The 16,280-nt window shown below is 37.1% G+C and overlaps 1 protein-coding gene across 5 annotated transcripts in view; it reads left to right on the top strand.

Moving 5' to 3' along the window:
- The window catches only part of DGKB (diacylglycerol kinase beta), a 527,029-nt gene that overhangs the window by 487,590 nt on the left and 23,159 nt on the right, over positions 1-16,280 (top strand). For all 5 annotated transcript variants that reach the window (XM_081146772.1, XM_081146768.1, XM_081146770.1 and 2 more), the window contains 2 exons: positions 12,577-12,697; positions 13,617-13,677. In XM_081146772.1, the coding sequence (XP_081002898.1) occupies positions 12,577-12,697; positions 13,617-13,677 (182 nt within the window). The remainder of the gene's footprint in view (positions 1-12,576; positions 12,698-13,616; positions 13,678-16,280) is intronic.

Raw genomic sequence — 16,280 nt, 5'->3', positions numbered from 1 at the left:
CTGTGGACTCTCAGGGAGCTCTGTGTGAACCAGCCCATGTCCCCTACCTCCCCACTTGGTTTTTCCCCCCCTTTTCCTTATCTTGGTTAGTGGCCTTGCCATCGGCTTTCTCACAAGCCTGACCCGGCATCACTGTGCCTTCTAACCCTCCCCAGCTCCCAAGACACGCCACCGTCGGCTCTACCTCCTAAACAGCTCTCATGCACAGGGTCACAGCATTACTTTAACTCCTTGTCATTTCTCACGAGGATTATTTCTGTGCCCCTCTAATTGATCATCCTGCTTCTTAACTCATTTCCTTACAATCCATCTTCCACATGACTCGCTAAATGTTCTTTTTAAAATGCACCTAATCACTTCTCTATTTAAGCTTAGAAATCTTATCTGCCCTCCAACCCCCACACCCCAACTGCAGGGAAAATCCAAACCCCTAAGCAAGGTTTATAAGGCCCTCCATGTGAGTCCTCACCTCGGTACCTAATTTGACTTCAATATCTTCACTTACAGGAAGACTTTCCCGAAATTCCTCCCATCTCTAGTGCCCCCACTCCCAACCATCATTCATAGAATTAAACACTTTCCTTTTTTGGCAATGTATATTTTGAATATGTGTCTATTTTAGCACTAATTATAGTACATTACATTTTATTTTGAATCCTCACCTGAGGATATGTTTAGAGAGAGGAAGGGAGAGAGAGAGACAGAGACAGAGAAACATCAATAAGAGAGTAAAACATCAATCGGCTGCCTCCTGCAAGTTCTCTACTAGTGATTGAGCCCACAACCTGGGCATGGGCCCTGACCAGGAATTGGACCAGGAACCTTTCCATGCATGGACTGATGCCCAACCAACTGAGACACATCAGCTAGGTTGAGTGCCCAAAGGGTCATAAAGATATTGTGCTTTTATTAAATTCAGCTTTGGGTTGGTGACATAAGAGAAAGCATTACAAAAGAGATGCTATTAAACTGAACCTTAAAAGACCCACAGTTTAAGTAGGAAAGGAAGGAAAAGCTTTCATATTATTGGGTGCACAGTAGTGACAATCAGGCCTAATTAGGGGACAGGAGATAGTTTGGAGAAGATGTAAAAATTTACATAGAAGAGCATTGGAAGTAAAATTAAGGTTATGGTGAGCTGAATGCCAAGGTTCTGGCTCATTAAGAAGTACAAATCAAGCCCTAGCTGGTTTTGCTCAGTGGTTAGAGCGTTGACCAGTGGACTGAAGGGTCCTGGGTTCGATTCCAGCCAAGGGCAGGTACCTTGGTTGCAGACTTGGCTCAAGTTGGGGCACATGCCAGAGGCAACCAATCGATGTGTCTGTTTCACATAGATGTTTCTCTCTCTCTCTCCCTTCCACTCTCTGAAAAAATATCCTCAGGTGAGGATTAAAAAAATAATAAAAGAAATACAATTCAATTAAAGGTGTCACTGAAGGAGAATGACACTACTTTGGTGATACAAAGAGGACGATGAATCTGCCAGTAGTAAGAACCAGAAGTCATGTCACTTAGGTGTCATTTAACTGCAAGTGAAAGAAACCCAATGCAACAGGCTAAACAAAGCTAGACTGTTTTTAGTTTCCATGGTTAAATTTAAAATGATTTAAAAAGACACAAAATGGATGTATTCGCTTCTGTACCTGAAAAATCCATGGCTATGTTCAGGGAAGGCCGAGTCCAAGCGCTCAAACAATTTAGGAATCAGAGCAGCTCCCCCTGTGCAGTGGCAGGCTGCCCTCAGGGAGCTCAATTTGTGCCCAATTCTGGACCCACAGTGAACTGGAAACTTCTCCTTTCTCTCAGTGATGATATGAAGAGTTTCTGTTGATGTCCTGCTTACCACTACAAACTCAGCACCTAGCCTAACAACGGATACATATGATTTTAATATTTTCCTTTATTTTTTTGTTTTGACAGTTTTCTTTTATTTCTGAGATTATAATAAGCATGTGGTAGATAATAAATGTCTTGTTTTGTAATATTGCTGTTCGGAATTCTAAGAAGTTGTGAACTCTGTCATCACTACTATTTCTGAAATCATTAATAACCTAGTAAACTAATTGTATTAACTTAATAGTCAAATAAAGAGCTTCCTTAGAGTGTGCTGCCAACAACCCTGTTCTAGTGCAGATCTGTTCTTCTTACCAATTCAATCCCACCGAACCTTTGGTTCTACTATACCTTGGACCTAGGGCACCTGGGCATCATCTCTTCATTCCCGTTCCCTGTGGAAAGAAGGCTTCTCTGGGTCTTATTTCTGTTCTTAGGTCCACAGTGAGCCCAGTCCTGTCCCAAGAAGCCTGCAGAGTGCTGACCTAGTTGCCCTGTCCCCCTTTGACTCTATGGTTTAAATGCTCTTTATTTCACCCCATGGAAACTGAAGTTTGGCCGATTGACATAAATGCTGTGGGTAATAAAATCTTGGGTCTCTGACTCCAGAGATTCATGTCTTCTGCCAGCCCCAATCTCTCCCCAAAACTGTGGAGGCTAACTTGTCAGCTTTCAAGAAAGGTGAGATCTCAGATGCTTTACTTCTTGCCAATGGTGTAAATTTCTATAAAGTTAAACTTCTAACCCAGGTTCTCCCTAGAGCCCTGCTTTCTGATTCTTATCACTCTCATTCCCTGGCTTCAGAATCCTTTTCATTTTATTGACAATCCATGCAAAACATATTTTTTTTTAACATGCAACTCAAATTAACATTTCTTTATAAATCTGTTTAGTCCCAAATGCACGTTTTATTCTTTTGTTGAGGAAAAAGGAAAGAACTGATGTTGAGTACAACTCTGAGACTGGACTGAAAAATTCAATTATTTGACCTGTCCGCATACATGTCAAGCCCAAAAGTATGAATTTATCAGTCTTTTTCTCAAATAGCAGTTGTATAGCTGAGATAAACATTTCAAAGTACATATAGGGACCAAAATGAGTCCCTCAACTCATTTTCCTTGGGCACATTGGTCTGTTTCACACCTGATGACCTGAGTTAGGTGGCCTGTATCAGAGAGGATTTATGATTTCATTTGTAACATTTGCTCAGTAATACCTCACTCTCCCTGGATGGATGTATACCTGTGAACTTGTCAAACAGAACCACTAGTAGGTATTCTTTGAAATGTGTTATCTCAGTTAAATGACTGCTATTGGAGAAACAAACCTTTGTAATAATATTTTCCCAATGAAATTGATAGTCAGTCTGCATTTTTACCTAAGAGGAAAAAAAAGTTAATAAGAAAGCTCTCTGCACAGGAACTTTAAACTGTCTGGTAAAAGTGGCGATCAGTCCAAACACATTAAAATTCTATTTCCCTTTACAACTGTTTGCTGCAGATGACCCCCACTGATCTTAAATATATTTCTGTATCTGTAACTGAATAGAGGTTTTCCGTACAGCATGTTCTAATGGCACTCTGGCCTTTAGCCAACAAGGCACTGAATAAGGCTATTTTTAAAATACAGAAACTGGGAACAGCTGCAGCAATCAAATTTGATAAAAACAGAGAGGAACTTTGCTTTTTTTTTTACGGTTTGTCCAAGTTTAGACTTCTTTCATAGAACTGCTTTTGTTCTGTTGTATGAAGGGCTACAAGACCAATACAGTGAAGCCCTTTTAAACAAATACATTTTAAAAGAATACGACTAAATAGAATAATTTTTCTTTGTAACAAGGGTATCAATGCAAAAGTATTATAAACTAGTTTTAAAAAGGACATTTCTTTTCTAAGAGGAGGTAGGAGAAGAATGAGCTATATTAGTAAAGTTTGTACTATGAAAGAGGTTTTGGCTTCTCCGACCCCCAAAGCAGCTTCTTGAAAGGGGAGATAAAATGCTTAACTGCTCAGTGTTGGGAATCTGAAAGTTTGCACTGAACTTCTCTTGTGTTCACCAGGGTTGTTAGGGATGAAGGTACTTTGAATGTTCCGTTTCTGCTTTTCACGTTACTATTACTCATGAATGTTTCTGTATTTTCTAAAAGCTGGATTAGTATCAGTGCAGCTCTTTTATAAAGATAAAATGACATGCGTTTTTAAACGTAAAGGAAAACTTTTTCACAGAGACCTTTTGTGTTTATCTGAATCCCTCAACATGTCTATGTACAAGGGCTTATTCTTTTTTTAAGTCAAGCTCTTTGGAAACTTGTCAGTACATGATTAATAAACATCATGAGGTGAATAGATACTGAAAATCTCCTATACAGCCCTAGGTTGCAAGTTCTCTCGTCTAAGTGATTTCATGTGTTGAATGGATTTCTCTGCTAACTTCGTAACTGACATGACAAAGGATATTGTATTTCTTATAAGTATTTACAAATGGGATTAATTTAAAATCCCTTCCAAATAAAACTACTTATGTCAACATTAATTCAATTTAGTAATCCCAAATGTAATATAATTCTTTTTCTGTAGCCATAAAGTCATAAAATAAAATTATCTTACTGCAGAAGAAAGGGGGGAAAAAGGGAGGAAGTATACAAAATAGAAGAACTCAGGTGTATACTAAGCTATACCAACTCGTTAACACGGAGCTTATTAGGTACAAAGGTCCATCTGTCTACAATGTCTTATAAGCTGAAAAAGATGGAAAAAAAACACCTAGGCAGAGCATTCTCTGACTTGAATAATTTTTTCCTAGAGGCATTGATGATTCAAAACCACTCATCTTTAAACAGCGAGGCAGTGCTGATGCTGTGTCACTGGTGCTTGAGACAATAACAGTTCCTGTCTCAGTTCTGTTCTCATGTCTTTTTCTCTGTCCATGGGGGTCCTCAGTCCTTCCTTACAGCAAACTCCTTAAACACACACACTGTTCTAACCAGAAACTGTGGCATCCCTGTTGTGCAAAAGCCTTCAGCTCAGCAGGTTGTCGAGGGTCCTTTGGCAGGACACCAGATTTCAGGGTATAATCCTATATTTTACAGATACCAAAAAGCTCTAAAGGAAGGCGACTGGGATTTCATTCTATTTAGTCATGTAACCTCTTTTCTGAAGACATTCTGCCCGGAAAGTAAGACTGACTTCTGCCCAGCAGTGCACGTTTATGCAAGTGGTCTGAGAAAGCACAGAAACCCCGGGACAATAGAACCTCTCAATCTTTTGCTAGGAAGGAGCACAATATTTATATGTTACCGGGATAAACTGGAAATAAAAACCAGATCTGTTATGCGGGGAAATTTTTAGTGTAAGTCCCTATTATTTATCACTCTGTTGTCCTTATTTTCATTTTTAGCATTAACTTCACAAGTAAGTTTAAATCCATTACCATGTGTGTGTTTTTCATTTTATTGGTTTTTTCCACAAGTGTTTTTCATGTTTCATTGAAATTAAATTAAGGGGACAGTAAAACCTGCCATTCTATTCTATTCTATATTATATTTCAAGAAAATAACTGATTTTCACAGTGGTTCTGAAAACTGAATGTAATGATTGCATAGTCATATGTAAAGTAATCTGGCACTGCCCCCTAATAAATTGGATTTTAATTTAGGTGTGTGGGGGGTTTTTTAATTGTTGAAACTGCTTAATTCTTAGGAGAATAAGGGTGGGTGATCTTCCTGTTGACTTCACCCCCTTAGCAGGCGTCAGTGTTAGGGTGCAGGTGCCCCTCTGGCAGCTCTTCAGAATTTGCTGACACCAGCCATCCTTCATGAGCACTTGCTTTGTTTAGTAACAGTGTTAATATGAGGAGCGACGAGTGAAGTAGCTTGGTTTATGGAAGAGGGCAGGAGAGGCTTGGTCTGTGAAAACATCCCTACACACACCAATAGCTCATTCACACCGAAAGCAGGCCACCGCCTTTAGTCCCTGCACAAAGCTGGACTAGAAGAAACCGACTCAAGCACCCAGAAGTGGCAGCGCTCAGGGTCCCTTGAGCTGCTTCCCTCTGAGCCTTGTGAATGAAATGCGTGTGTTTCTTGGGTTGTGTGTTCCCGGGGTGAAGATCACTTCTCAAGCACACCATAACAAAGTGATTGGAAGGCCCTGAAACACTTTGGTCACAAGAAGGAAGGCTGTTGACAATATGCCACACTGTGATTTCTGGTCTTTACTTTTTTTGGATTCATTTAGGGAAGTTCAGAATTTTAGAATGAAAATACATAGTTAGAGTCAGCTCTAGCTGGTTGTTTTCAAAAACCAGATGGCGTTCAAAGAGATGATCAAATCCATTCTTTAAAAGTCATTTTTAAAGGCAGGCATGTGATTCCGTTTTATATATATATATTCCGTATATGTACCTTAACCCCTTATCTTTTAGATTTCAACAGGAAATGGGATATTTCACACTGCTACGTTTTCCAAATAACTCTAGTTAATCCATTTTTGTACCAGACCATTTGGGATGGAAATTTTTCCAAAAAGTATTTCGCTTTTCTTAGCCTTCTTATAGAGATTCTTCAGAGTATGATTCATACATGATCTCAGTAGTCATTGTAAACGAGAATTTTATACTGTTTTTCAATTTGGTGACATCTGAAACTATTTAGTGGTAAGATAATTAGTGATACCATTTCAAGGTGTTACATATACATTTCTTTGTAATGTTTTTCTTTTTCATCATTGATAACATTTAATTGGTTAGTTCTTAGTATTGTCTGTATATACAGTTGCATGGAATTTTTAATCAGGAATACCTAGTTGGAAAACCAGATTTTCAGCTATATGTGAAGACTTGGATAAGTAACATAGTTTTCTAATCAATAAAATGAGGGGACTAACACCAGCCTTAAATGATGGTTATAATTCTTAAATGGAAAAATGCCTATAAGTGCCTGAACAGAGAACTGCCCATAGAAAGCATATAGTGTGTATCCATACATATATATGTATATACATGTATATACATATATGTGTGTATATATGCATATATGTGTATGTGTGTGTGTGTGTGTGTGTGTGTGTGTGTGTGTGTGTATATATATATATATATATATATATATATATATATATATGTATATCCCCTTTCCATTTTCTTGATATACCTGTAATTGCATAATATGTTTCCTAAGGTGTTAAAAGTCTGCTTTAATATTTGCACATGTGTACCGGGAAACACAGAGTCCATATCAATAAAATTTTGCTTTAGCTCTCTCCACTCACCCCCTCTTCTAATTGCATTTTCTCAGGTATGGAGGTCTGGGAAAATAACTATTTATGCTTGTGAGAAACAATCCAAATCAATGGGCAATAAATGGACGTGTCAAGGAAGAATTCTTGAAGTATTTGCTTTGACGGATGGATTTCATGCATACATTGGCCTTTTAAAAGTTTATTCTGGATCCTCACGCATGTTGCCGAGGTTACTAGGTAAATAAAGCACCACTGGAAGACACAGAGTCTACCCACACTCGAAGGCACAACACACAGTCTACCCACTCTCAAAGGTACACCTCCATGGCTGGCTCGGGCTCACCCTGGCCAACTGAGGACTCACTAGATGATGATCTAATTAGCGATGTATAGTGATTTCAACATGTCCCTGCTGAGCCAAAGGGTGTGCCCCAGGGCATGGCCTCCCACAGTGTTGTGGCCGGTTGCAGGACACCAGGCACAAAGGAGTACGCCCTGCCCCTCACTTCAGTACACACTATATTCTATGAAGTGCTCAAATGCTCCAGCCCACATGCAGTCTGTGTGTGTAAGGCATCCTCTCCTGTCCCTCACATATGGCAGTCTGAAACAATTACATAATGAGACTTATTAACAGGGCATAACTGTCAAAATGATGAGATTAAGCTATGAACAAACACTGCCCACTTAGTAGCTGTGCCGCTCCTGTGCTCTGGAATCTACCTCACCCCTGACTTTCGGGTCTTTACAGTCCTACCCCCAATCACTGTGGAACAAAGCGATGCAGCACTGACGACATTCAGGAAAGATTTACAAAGTCAAAGGCAAGTTAGACTCTAAGGAAGGGCTTCTTAACTGTTTGTGCTGTAGTCCTTTCTGCAAGTCTACAGGCTCTTCTCAGGCTCTTCTCAGAGCAATGTTTTAAAACTCATAAAAATATATACAGGCTAACAAAGTTTTACAGGTTAAAAATACCAATTATATTGAAATGCTGTTAAAATTTTGATTTAGTAATATGTGAGCTTCTTTTTTAATAAGTTAACTTTAAAAATCTAACAGAGGATCAATAAGTATGAAGATGTAAAAGTAATAATTAGTATAAATAGCATTTTGAAACACTCCAACAACTGTAATGTGATAAGGCCACAATTTTCAACCAGTGTGCTGAAATTTGTAAAACATGCAATACCTGACTATTTAGTCAAGGGCACTGACCTCTTTTCCCTTAGATTGTCAAAAAAAGAAAAATGACAACAGCCAACATAACAATAGCCTTCCGGTGTGACTGCCCTGTCTTGAACCAAAATACACAGGTCATATACTAGGGCGGCATCTTATTGGTCACATCGCATAATGAAGTTGTGCCTGATTGGTTAATTCTTGGTACCAGAAATCTTTATATACAAGTATTGGCACCTGATTTTTTAAAAAGTCACTTAGAAGCAAAAAGGGTAGGTAATTACTATTATTATTATTATTTATTATTATTGTTTGTAAATCAGTCAAAATTACCTGTTTTTTTGTTTGTGATGGTGGTAAGTTTGTTGTTGGTTTTTGTCAGATCAGCAAAAAGTATAATATATTTTTTGGTGTACCACAGAATTTTATTAATTAGTTGATGTGTGCCATGAGATGAAAAAGGTTGAAAATCGCTATGATAAGAAAATATCTGATATCTGTCAGTGGCAAAGTCACAGGTATTTTTACTACAACTATGATTTCTTCCCTAAATTTGTACTTGAAAGAAGTACTTATCTTCAATTATATATTAGTGTAAATAAAATGGTGTTTTTCTGCATTCAGAGTCACTGACCCAGTGTTGAAAATCTTGCTCTAATGTCATCCAGTTTGGGTTGTTTCACTAAGTTTCTTTCTTCTGAAGCACTTATTATAGACCTTTTTATTTTAAATATGAAAATACCAAATTTGACAGATTCTCTTGCCTCCGTTACCCCATGGAGCATTGGGAAAGACATGTCAGTTCTTTCAGAAATGCACTGTTTCTCCCAAAACAAAAGCAGTATCTTCCTCTGGATAGACAAACACTTCAGAATATCAAGATGTAGGATTTCTCAATACTTGGTAGGTGACTCACACAGGTCATCTGACTCACCTGGATGTTCAGGTCTGGATGCAACTTTTGCTTTCCTACCTATACTCTACTTCTTTTTCTCACACTCAAGGAAGCCAACCAGGATGCAATGGCTGAGCTGAATGTTGAACGTTAAGCTGCTCTAGTTCTTTTTATCATAAAGCTTATGGACACATGGGTATTTCATTATTAATAACAAACTGATTGTGAGATACCTCACTGCACACGATTGTGGTGGGACTGCATGGTTGAGAACAGTGTTCTACACAGAGATACATGCACTGAGGAATTGGGACTTTTAGGCCACCCTAATGCCATTTACCAACTCTAGGAGCAATGCTAAAGTGAAATCCTCATTGGCCTGGAAGAGTTAATGTTCTCTTAAGCAGAGCTTGGCACTTTTTCTCTAAAGGTCCATATAGTCACTGTTTTAGGCTTTGTGGGCCATATGGTCTCTGTTGCAACTACTCCGCTATTGTAGTGTGAAAGCAAACATAGACAAAACCTAAACGAATGAGTGTGGCTGTGTTCCAGTAAAAACTAATTTATGAACACTGAAATTTGAATTTTATATAATCTTCAGATGTCACAATATATTATTCTTTGAAAAAATTTTCTACTTTGTAAGCATATAAAGACCATCTTTAACTAACAAGCCATTTAAAAATAGGCAGTGGGCCAGATTTTATTCATGGGCTGTAGTTAGCTACTCTTACTCTTAAGTATAAAATCAGTAGCCAGGTAGCAAACCAATTAAATAGGTTCATCTGGTTGGTCATTACTTCCCAAGGGGTCTTGCACTTCAAATAAAACTTAGCTAAAACGTGAAGTGAGAAAGTCTTTGATATTTTTAGATATTACTGCATATAGAAATAGAGTTCAAAGTTATATAGACAGAAACTATCTTAGTCTGAAATCAATCAGGGCCCCTGATCTCAAAAACAATGTGTAAGAGGCATCAGTTGTACACAGACACTGCAGACTGTTGTATCAAAAACTGTGAAAGTGTTATGGGAGCAAATTTGTGCAGCACAAATTTAGAGTTTGTTTTTATTTTTTTCTGAGCACCTAATTAAAAGGAATATGTATTTATTTACCTTTGCCAGAGTTAGTAAATATTCTACCCTTTCTATGCAGTTCTTTGTGTTAGCAAGAACATGAAAGTTTGAAAGCATCAGTCTTCTAAATCCACCAGAAATACATCATTAATGATTATTAATGGTTGAATTGAATATCAGGGCATTTTTGCCAGGAGAAATAGAAAGACAAATTAAAAGAAAGAAAAAAATTAGGAAGAGAGTGGTAGACAGTAGCAATATGGTGTGGGTGTAGAAAATCCCTGTGATTCATGGAAAAGTTAGGGCTCACAGATTAACTCTGTTGTGAGAAAGTGTTTCATTTCTTGTAGAATAGTTCTTATCAACCAGATCACTACAAATTAGCATGCAATTTCACCTGCTCACAAATCGGGCAGTGCAAAATGTATAATACAATACACGAACTTCAATCTTCTTGTTGTGGTGGTGGTTTTATAGATGTCACCAGGCACACATCTGTGGCTTTTGTGCTTGCCACAGTGTAGTTTTCTGGTTGACGTATCTAAGAAATGCTGTATTTACACCCAGGCTATAGAGCCAAGCACATTTTAGTGCCGGCTACAGCTGAAAGAATATGTTTCCATTTCTTGTCCATCTGTTCTTGGCAATATAAATTTAAACTAGAAACAGAATAAGTTTCATGAGAAATAAGTCTACATAGGGTTTAGAACAGCAAGGTGAATGCTCTAAATTATTATGACTTGTTAACATTTGACTTTGGGTTAAAAGGTTGTTTTTACTTAGAGAAATCTAATATTGCAGCTGTAGCTTAAAGTTTAAAAATATAAATTTTTTTATCAGTTTACTTGAAAAAATACTTGGTCAGACTTTCTATTTCAAAGGTTTATATTAAATTTGCCAGTGATCATGGGCCTAACAAACTTTGGGATTTCAAAATGCTATTTGCCACACACTTGAATGACCCTGAAAATGTATCATCTCCACCTCTGAATTCCATGCTAAAATTGATTAGCAGAGAATGAAGATTTTCCCTACAAAATGGAGTCCAGATGAAACATATTTGCCTGTTTTCCTTCAAGAACTTCAACTATCACCCTTACAAGATTACCTCGTGTAATCGTCAGACCTGCCCAATCTGACACAACCTCCAGCTTTTTTCGCTACTAAAGCAATATTAAACTACTTATTTACATTTGAAAATTCATGAGAATATTAAAAGACCATATATGTGCATCTAGGATTTTACCTCCAAGTCCAAAGTTCAAGCATCCTGAGCTCAGTAGGTAAGCTAACGGGCTGCGTGTCAGAGCTGGGTTCTATGGGATTCTACTGACGTGAGTGCAACCTTTGCTTTTCTGGCTCAGTAAAAAAGTCCCTCCCATCTCCCCTCCTACGAAAGAAACATTTCTCTAATTTTTCAAGGTTTTCTTTTTTATATGGCTGATTTATCAAAAATAGCAAAGTGGTTAATGCGTCAAAGTGGTTGGGTTCAAACTCTGGCTCTGTCGCTTCCTAGGTATGTGGATATGAATAAATTAGTTAACTTCTGTAATTCTCAGCTTCTGTGTCTATAAATGGGAATAATCATATTTGTCTTCAAATGGCTTTCAGGTGGAGCAAACAAGATAATATATATAGAAAGTCCAGTGACAGGCACTTTGTAATGCTCAAAGGCAATGCTTATTACTATCCACCTCTTTCTCCTGTCCTCTGTTAACAAAAATGATTGTACTGTGCTAATTATCTAGTCTACTTCCAAATAGTATTTCCATTGTGTATTCCTATCATCAGGAAAACATTTCACGAAATTAATATTGTTTCTTGAACTTATGCGTGGAGTTACGTATGACTCTGTACAAGTCACTCAGTGACTTAGAGGCTCAGCCTTCTCTCTAAAATGAGAACTTTAATTGCATGATCTCTTAGGTCTTTCGTTGGAGTGATTTAACAAAATCTTATTTGACAGCGTATTCTCATACTTTATTTATAGTGCTGAAATGTGTGTTTGCTGCCAAGTGTCTGATGTGGGATGTATAATGTTCTACATATACATGTGGAATAACATTAAGTTTGTTGATGTTAAAAACTACTGGTATATTTTTTGGCATTATTTGGCTCACGATCCATTCTTCCCATTTTGTTTTAGAGTAAGCTGACAGCAAATCTTTTCCCACAGCACCTCAAGGTTTAGTTAAACTGAGAATTTCATAAATAGGCCATCTTTTCATTACTTTCAGTATCCAAGACAGAGAAGCTTTCTTTGGAAGTAGCTTTTATTTTTTAACTCAGTGTCTAATGCCACTTAATTGTACACATGTGCTTATGCACTGTAACTTACAAGACTTCTGTTTCCTTTCAGATCTGAGTGATCAGTTGCTGGAGGTGGTTGGCTTGGAAGGAGCCATGGAGATGGGGCAAATATACACGGGACTGAAAAGTGCTGGGAGGCGGCTGGCCCAGTGTTCCTCTGTGGTCATCAGGTAGTTCTTTATAGTTGAAAAAAGGGATTGACATGGCATAACTACAAACTAATTATAAGAATGCAAGACTCTGATAGCAACATTTGTCTTATTTGTGCCTCAAGTTATCAATGATTAATACTGATACATTTCAAAATAATGAAAATTGGTTAGCTATTATTATCAGGTTCATTGGGATTAGTTATTCTCTTATTGAAACCATGGATTCAATTCTAACATACAAATTTCATCCCCTCCAATCTGGGTCACACTCAGTTTAGTTCACTGGAGCATCGAAGTAGCTGCTGGGCAAATTACCCAATGAAAACACTGTTAAAACATGATTAACTTAAATTCTTTCATGGACTAAAGTGCACCAGTTTTTCTATAAAATTAAATAATTAATCATCAGAATAATTAAGATTTTATATATGTTTTCAATTTCAACCTTGTCAAGAAATACTTTTTCCAAAATTTTACCTGTAGTAAAAAAGGTATATTTGACCCTAAGGTGAAAGCATGGATTACAGTACAGATATAATTGGTATTATTTATATGAAAGTGTTGATATTGGAAAATCTGAGGTATCAAACACTTTTTACCAGCTTTGCAGTGTGGGTTTGCATAAAAACAAGGAACCTCTTCTGGTTGTAGGAATTCTGATTTTCCCATCAAACATATACCCTATATATTGGGGGGACATCAGAGTCTTTGTTTATATCACCACATTTACCAGAAACTCAACATCCCTGTGATCAACGTGCATTTCAGGATATTCATTAATAAGCAAGAGTTGAAGTCCCTTTTAAAATTGATAATTTTAGGGCCCAGCTATTAACATATTCACATTTCCTGGTCTCATCATCTTGTATCTTACATATGTAGTTCTGTTAGGTAAAGTATTTCAGTGTTTTACCTAAAATAAAATATTTTCTTCCAGGACTAGCAAGTCTTTGCCAATGCAGATCGATGGGGAACCGTGGATGCAGACCCCATGCACAGTGAGTAGAGTAGCTGAAATTCTACGTCACTTTCATTTTTGCTTACTAAGTATTATATACTCCTATAACTAACTAATCCCATACTTCTACAACTAAATAATCATAATATCTAAGCTTTGGACCTATCACCATTTACCCTTTTTTCCCTTATTTATGTTACAGAGCCATTGCATTCAGGTTTTAGGCATTATATGCCCTTGACAGTGATTTATCTTCAGAATGTTTGTGTTAGCCTAAGTAAACCTTTAAATACCACAGACCAATTATACACTCTAGAATGAAACAAAGCTGATAAAGTTTCTCTTAACCTTTTTTGTATTTATTTCAGAATAGTTTATGAGGAAATTATATATGAGACCTCCAGACAAAAGTCTCCCATCTGTCCTTTTGCCTCCATTTGGGGATTTGAGGGCTTCCTTCTCTATAGAAAAACTCCCCCTATAGTTTTCTTCATAATGAGATATGATTTGTCAGATATTTATACCCCTAAATTTCTATTTTCATTTGTATAATGAATATTTTATTACATTTCAAAAATATGCTAGGCACTGCTGTTGGCACTAAGAATAGGAACATGATCATGATCCATAATAGAACAATGAAATAATAAAACAGGGAATAGACCATGACCAATAATATAATTATCTTCAAGGAACTTACTTCTGATAGTAGGACATTAAATAAGTGTAAGTGGATATATAAGTATAACTTCCCATTATAAGAGGTTTGAAAAGAACAAGGCAGAATTAATGAAGAAGAACTGGGTGGAGTATTGAGGATACTACTTTATAGGTGGATCTCGGAGGCCTCTTTGAAAGAAGAGTGGAAGCTCAGTGTGTTAAAGAAACAGTAAGGAGGGTGTGACCAGAGCCTCTGGAGGTGGGGGAAAAGTGGTAAGAGGTAAAGTAAAAGATGAACAGGGGTCAGGTCATGTAGAAAAATGACTGTAAAGAGCGAGCATCTGATTCTAAGGGTAATAGGAAGCTATTGAAGGCTTTGAGCATCACCTGATTGATATGCTTTCAAGTTCACCTTGGCTCTACGTGGAGAATGGATTGTTCTGACCAGCAGCTGGGCGACAAGATCTATCAGAGTAGTCTGGGGCTGGACAAGGATAGTGACAGGCATTTGGATGGATCTGAGCTACATTCTGGAACTGAAACAGAAAGAGTTTGCTAATGAGTTCCCTTGGGGTGAGGGATAAGGGATGAGAGAAAGAGATGAATCAATGTTAGCTCTTACCTTAAGATTGGGCGCGAAACTGTTTCGAGAGTGATAGGAGAAGTCTTAATATTAGATTAGTATAAGCATTGTGCTAAGTGCTAGTATTACATGTATTTTTTTAATTGAGGTATAATCGCCATAACACGTTATTTTAGTACTTATTAAATATTTACACAAACTTTAAATAATGGTTATCACCATTTTTCAGATGGTGAAAACTGAGGCTTTGGAAGGTTAAATAACTTACTCAAGGTCAGATATGTTCCAGGATGGTGGTGGCTGTGGTAATAGCATTATTCTTGTCTTTCATAAAAGGTCACTTTTCATCAGCCTGGGTCCCAAGAGAATAAATGAAAGACAATGAAAACAAACACCTTCCATTAGTACTCAGTGTTATTTCAGACTCTTTTCAGGGAGAAGGGGAATTTAGTTTTTATGCTGTGTTTTAAATCATGAAAGATTAATGGCAATAATATCTGACATTCATTAAGCTTTTAGTTTGTGCCGTGTACAGTTTGAGACACCTGACCTATATTGACACATTCAATTCACAAAAACTTAGGATTGGCTTCATTTAATGGATAAAGCAACTGAGGCATAATAATAAATTAAGGTTAAATAATTTGCCTGATTCCACAAATATAATAAGTGGCAGAGTAGAAATTGAAACAGAGGTGGCCTGGCTCCACTGTCCCACTCTTCTTGGCTACTCCCCACTGTGGACCTCAACCTGAAAAGGCCCCCGTTCATCCTTGTGACAACACCCCTCCAGAGTGATCTTCGGTAAATCACTTGCTGCTTTGCTACAGCTTTTAAATCTCTACATCTATTAAAATCTAATTAATGTTTTAGAATAATTTTAGCTTAGTTGACACAAGTACTTGTAATACATTTGTTGCTTGCTTTCAATTAGTAATTGGCCATTCATTTTGCCTATTAATTATCGTGATCTATACAATTGTTAAATTAATAACATATTTTATATAACATATTTTATATAACACATTTAATTTTCTCTCCTTGTAAATGCCTTTATTCATATAAAACATTTATTACAGTCTACAGTGGGCCAAGAAGTGTACTAGACTATGTCTCATTATTATTTCACATTCTGGCATACTCTACTTTTCCTAGAACTGCATGGAGTTCTGAACTTTAAATTTGACTTCAACTGAAGAAAACGTTTAGTATTCTTAGCATTGGTATGGTTTAACTAAGAAGTGTTCTTTGCTTCAATTCAATAACACAGTGCTTTTCTTATATGACATAAGAATTGGTAGAATGTTAAAATTATAATTTAAATATCCATAAGCTGATCTTTAATTTATGCAGGAATTGCTCTAGATATAATTTTAGAGCACAGAAGTTCTATTTTTCTT

The sequence above is a fragment of the Miniopterus schreibersii genome (assembly GCF_964146895.1).
Source record: "Miniopterus schreibersii genome assembly, chromosome: 9".
NCBI lineage: Eukaryota > Metazoa > Chordata > Mammalia > Chiroptera > Miniopteridae > Miniopterus > Miniopterus schreibersii.
Note: the sequence above shows the minus strand (reverse complement) of the source record. Positions and strands in the feature narration are given on the sequence as shown.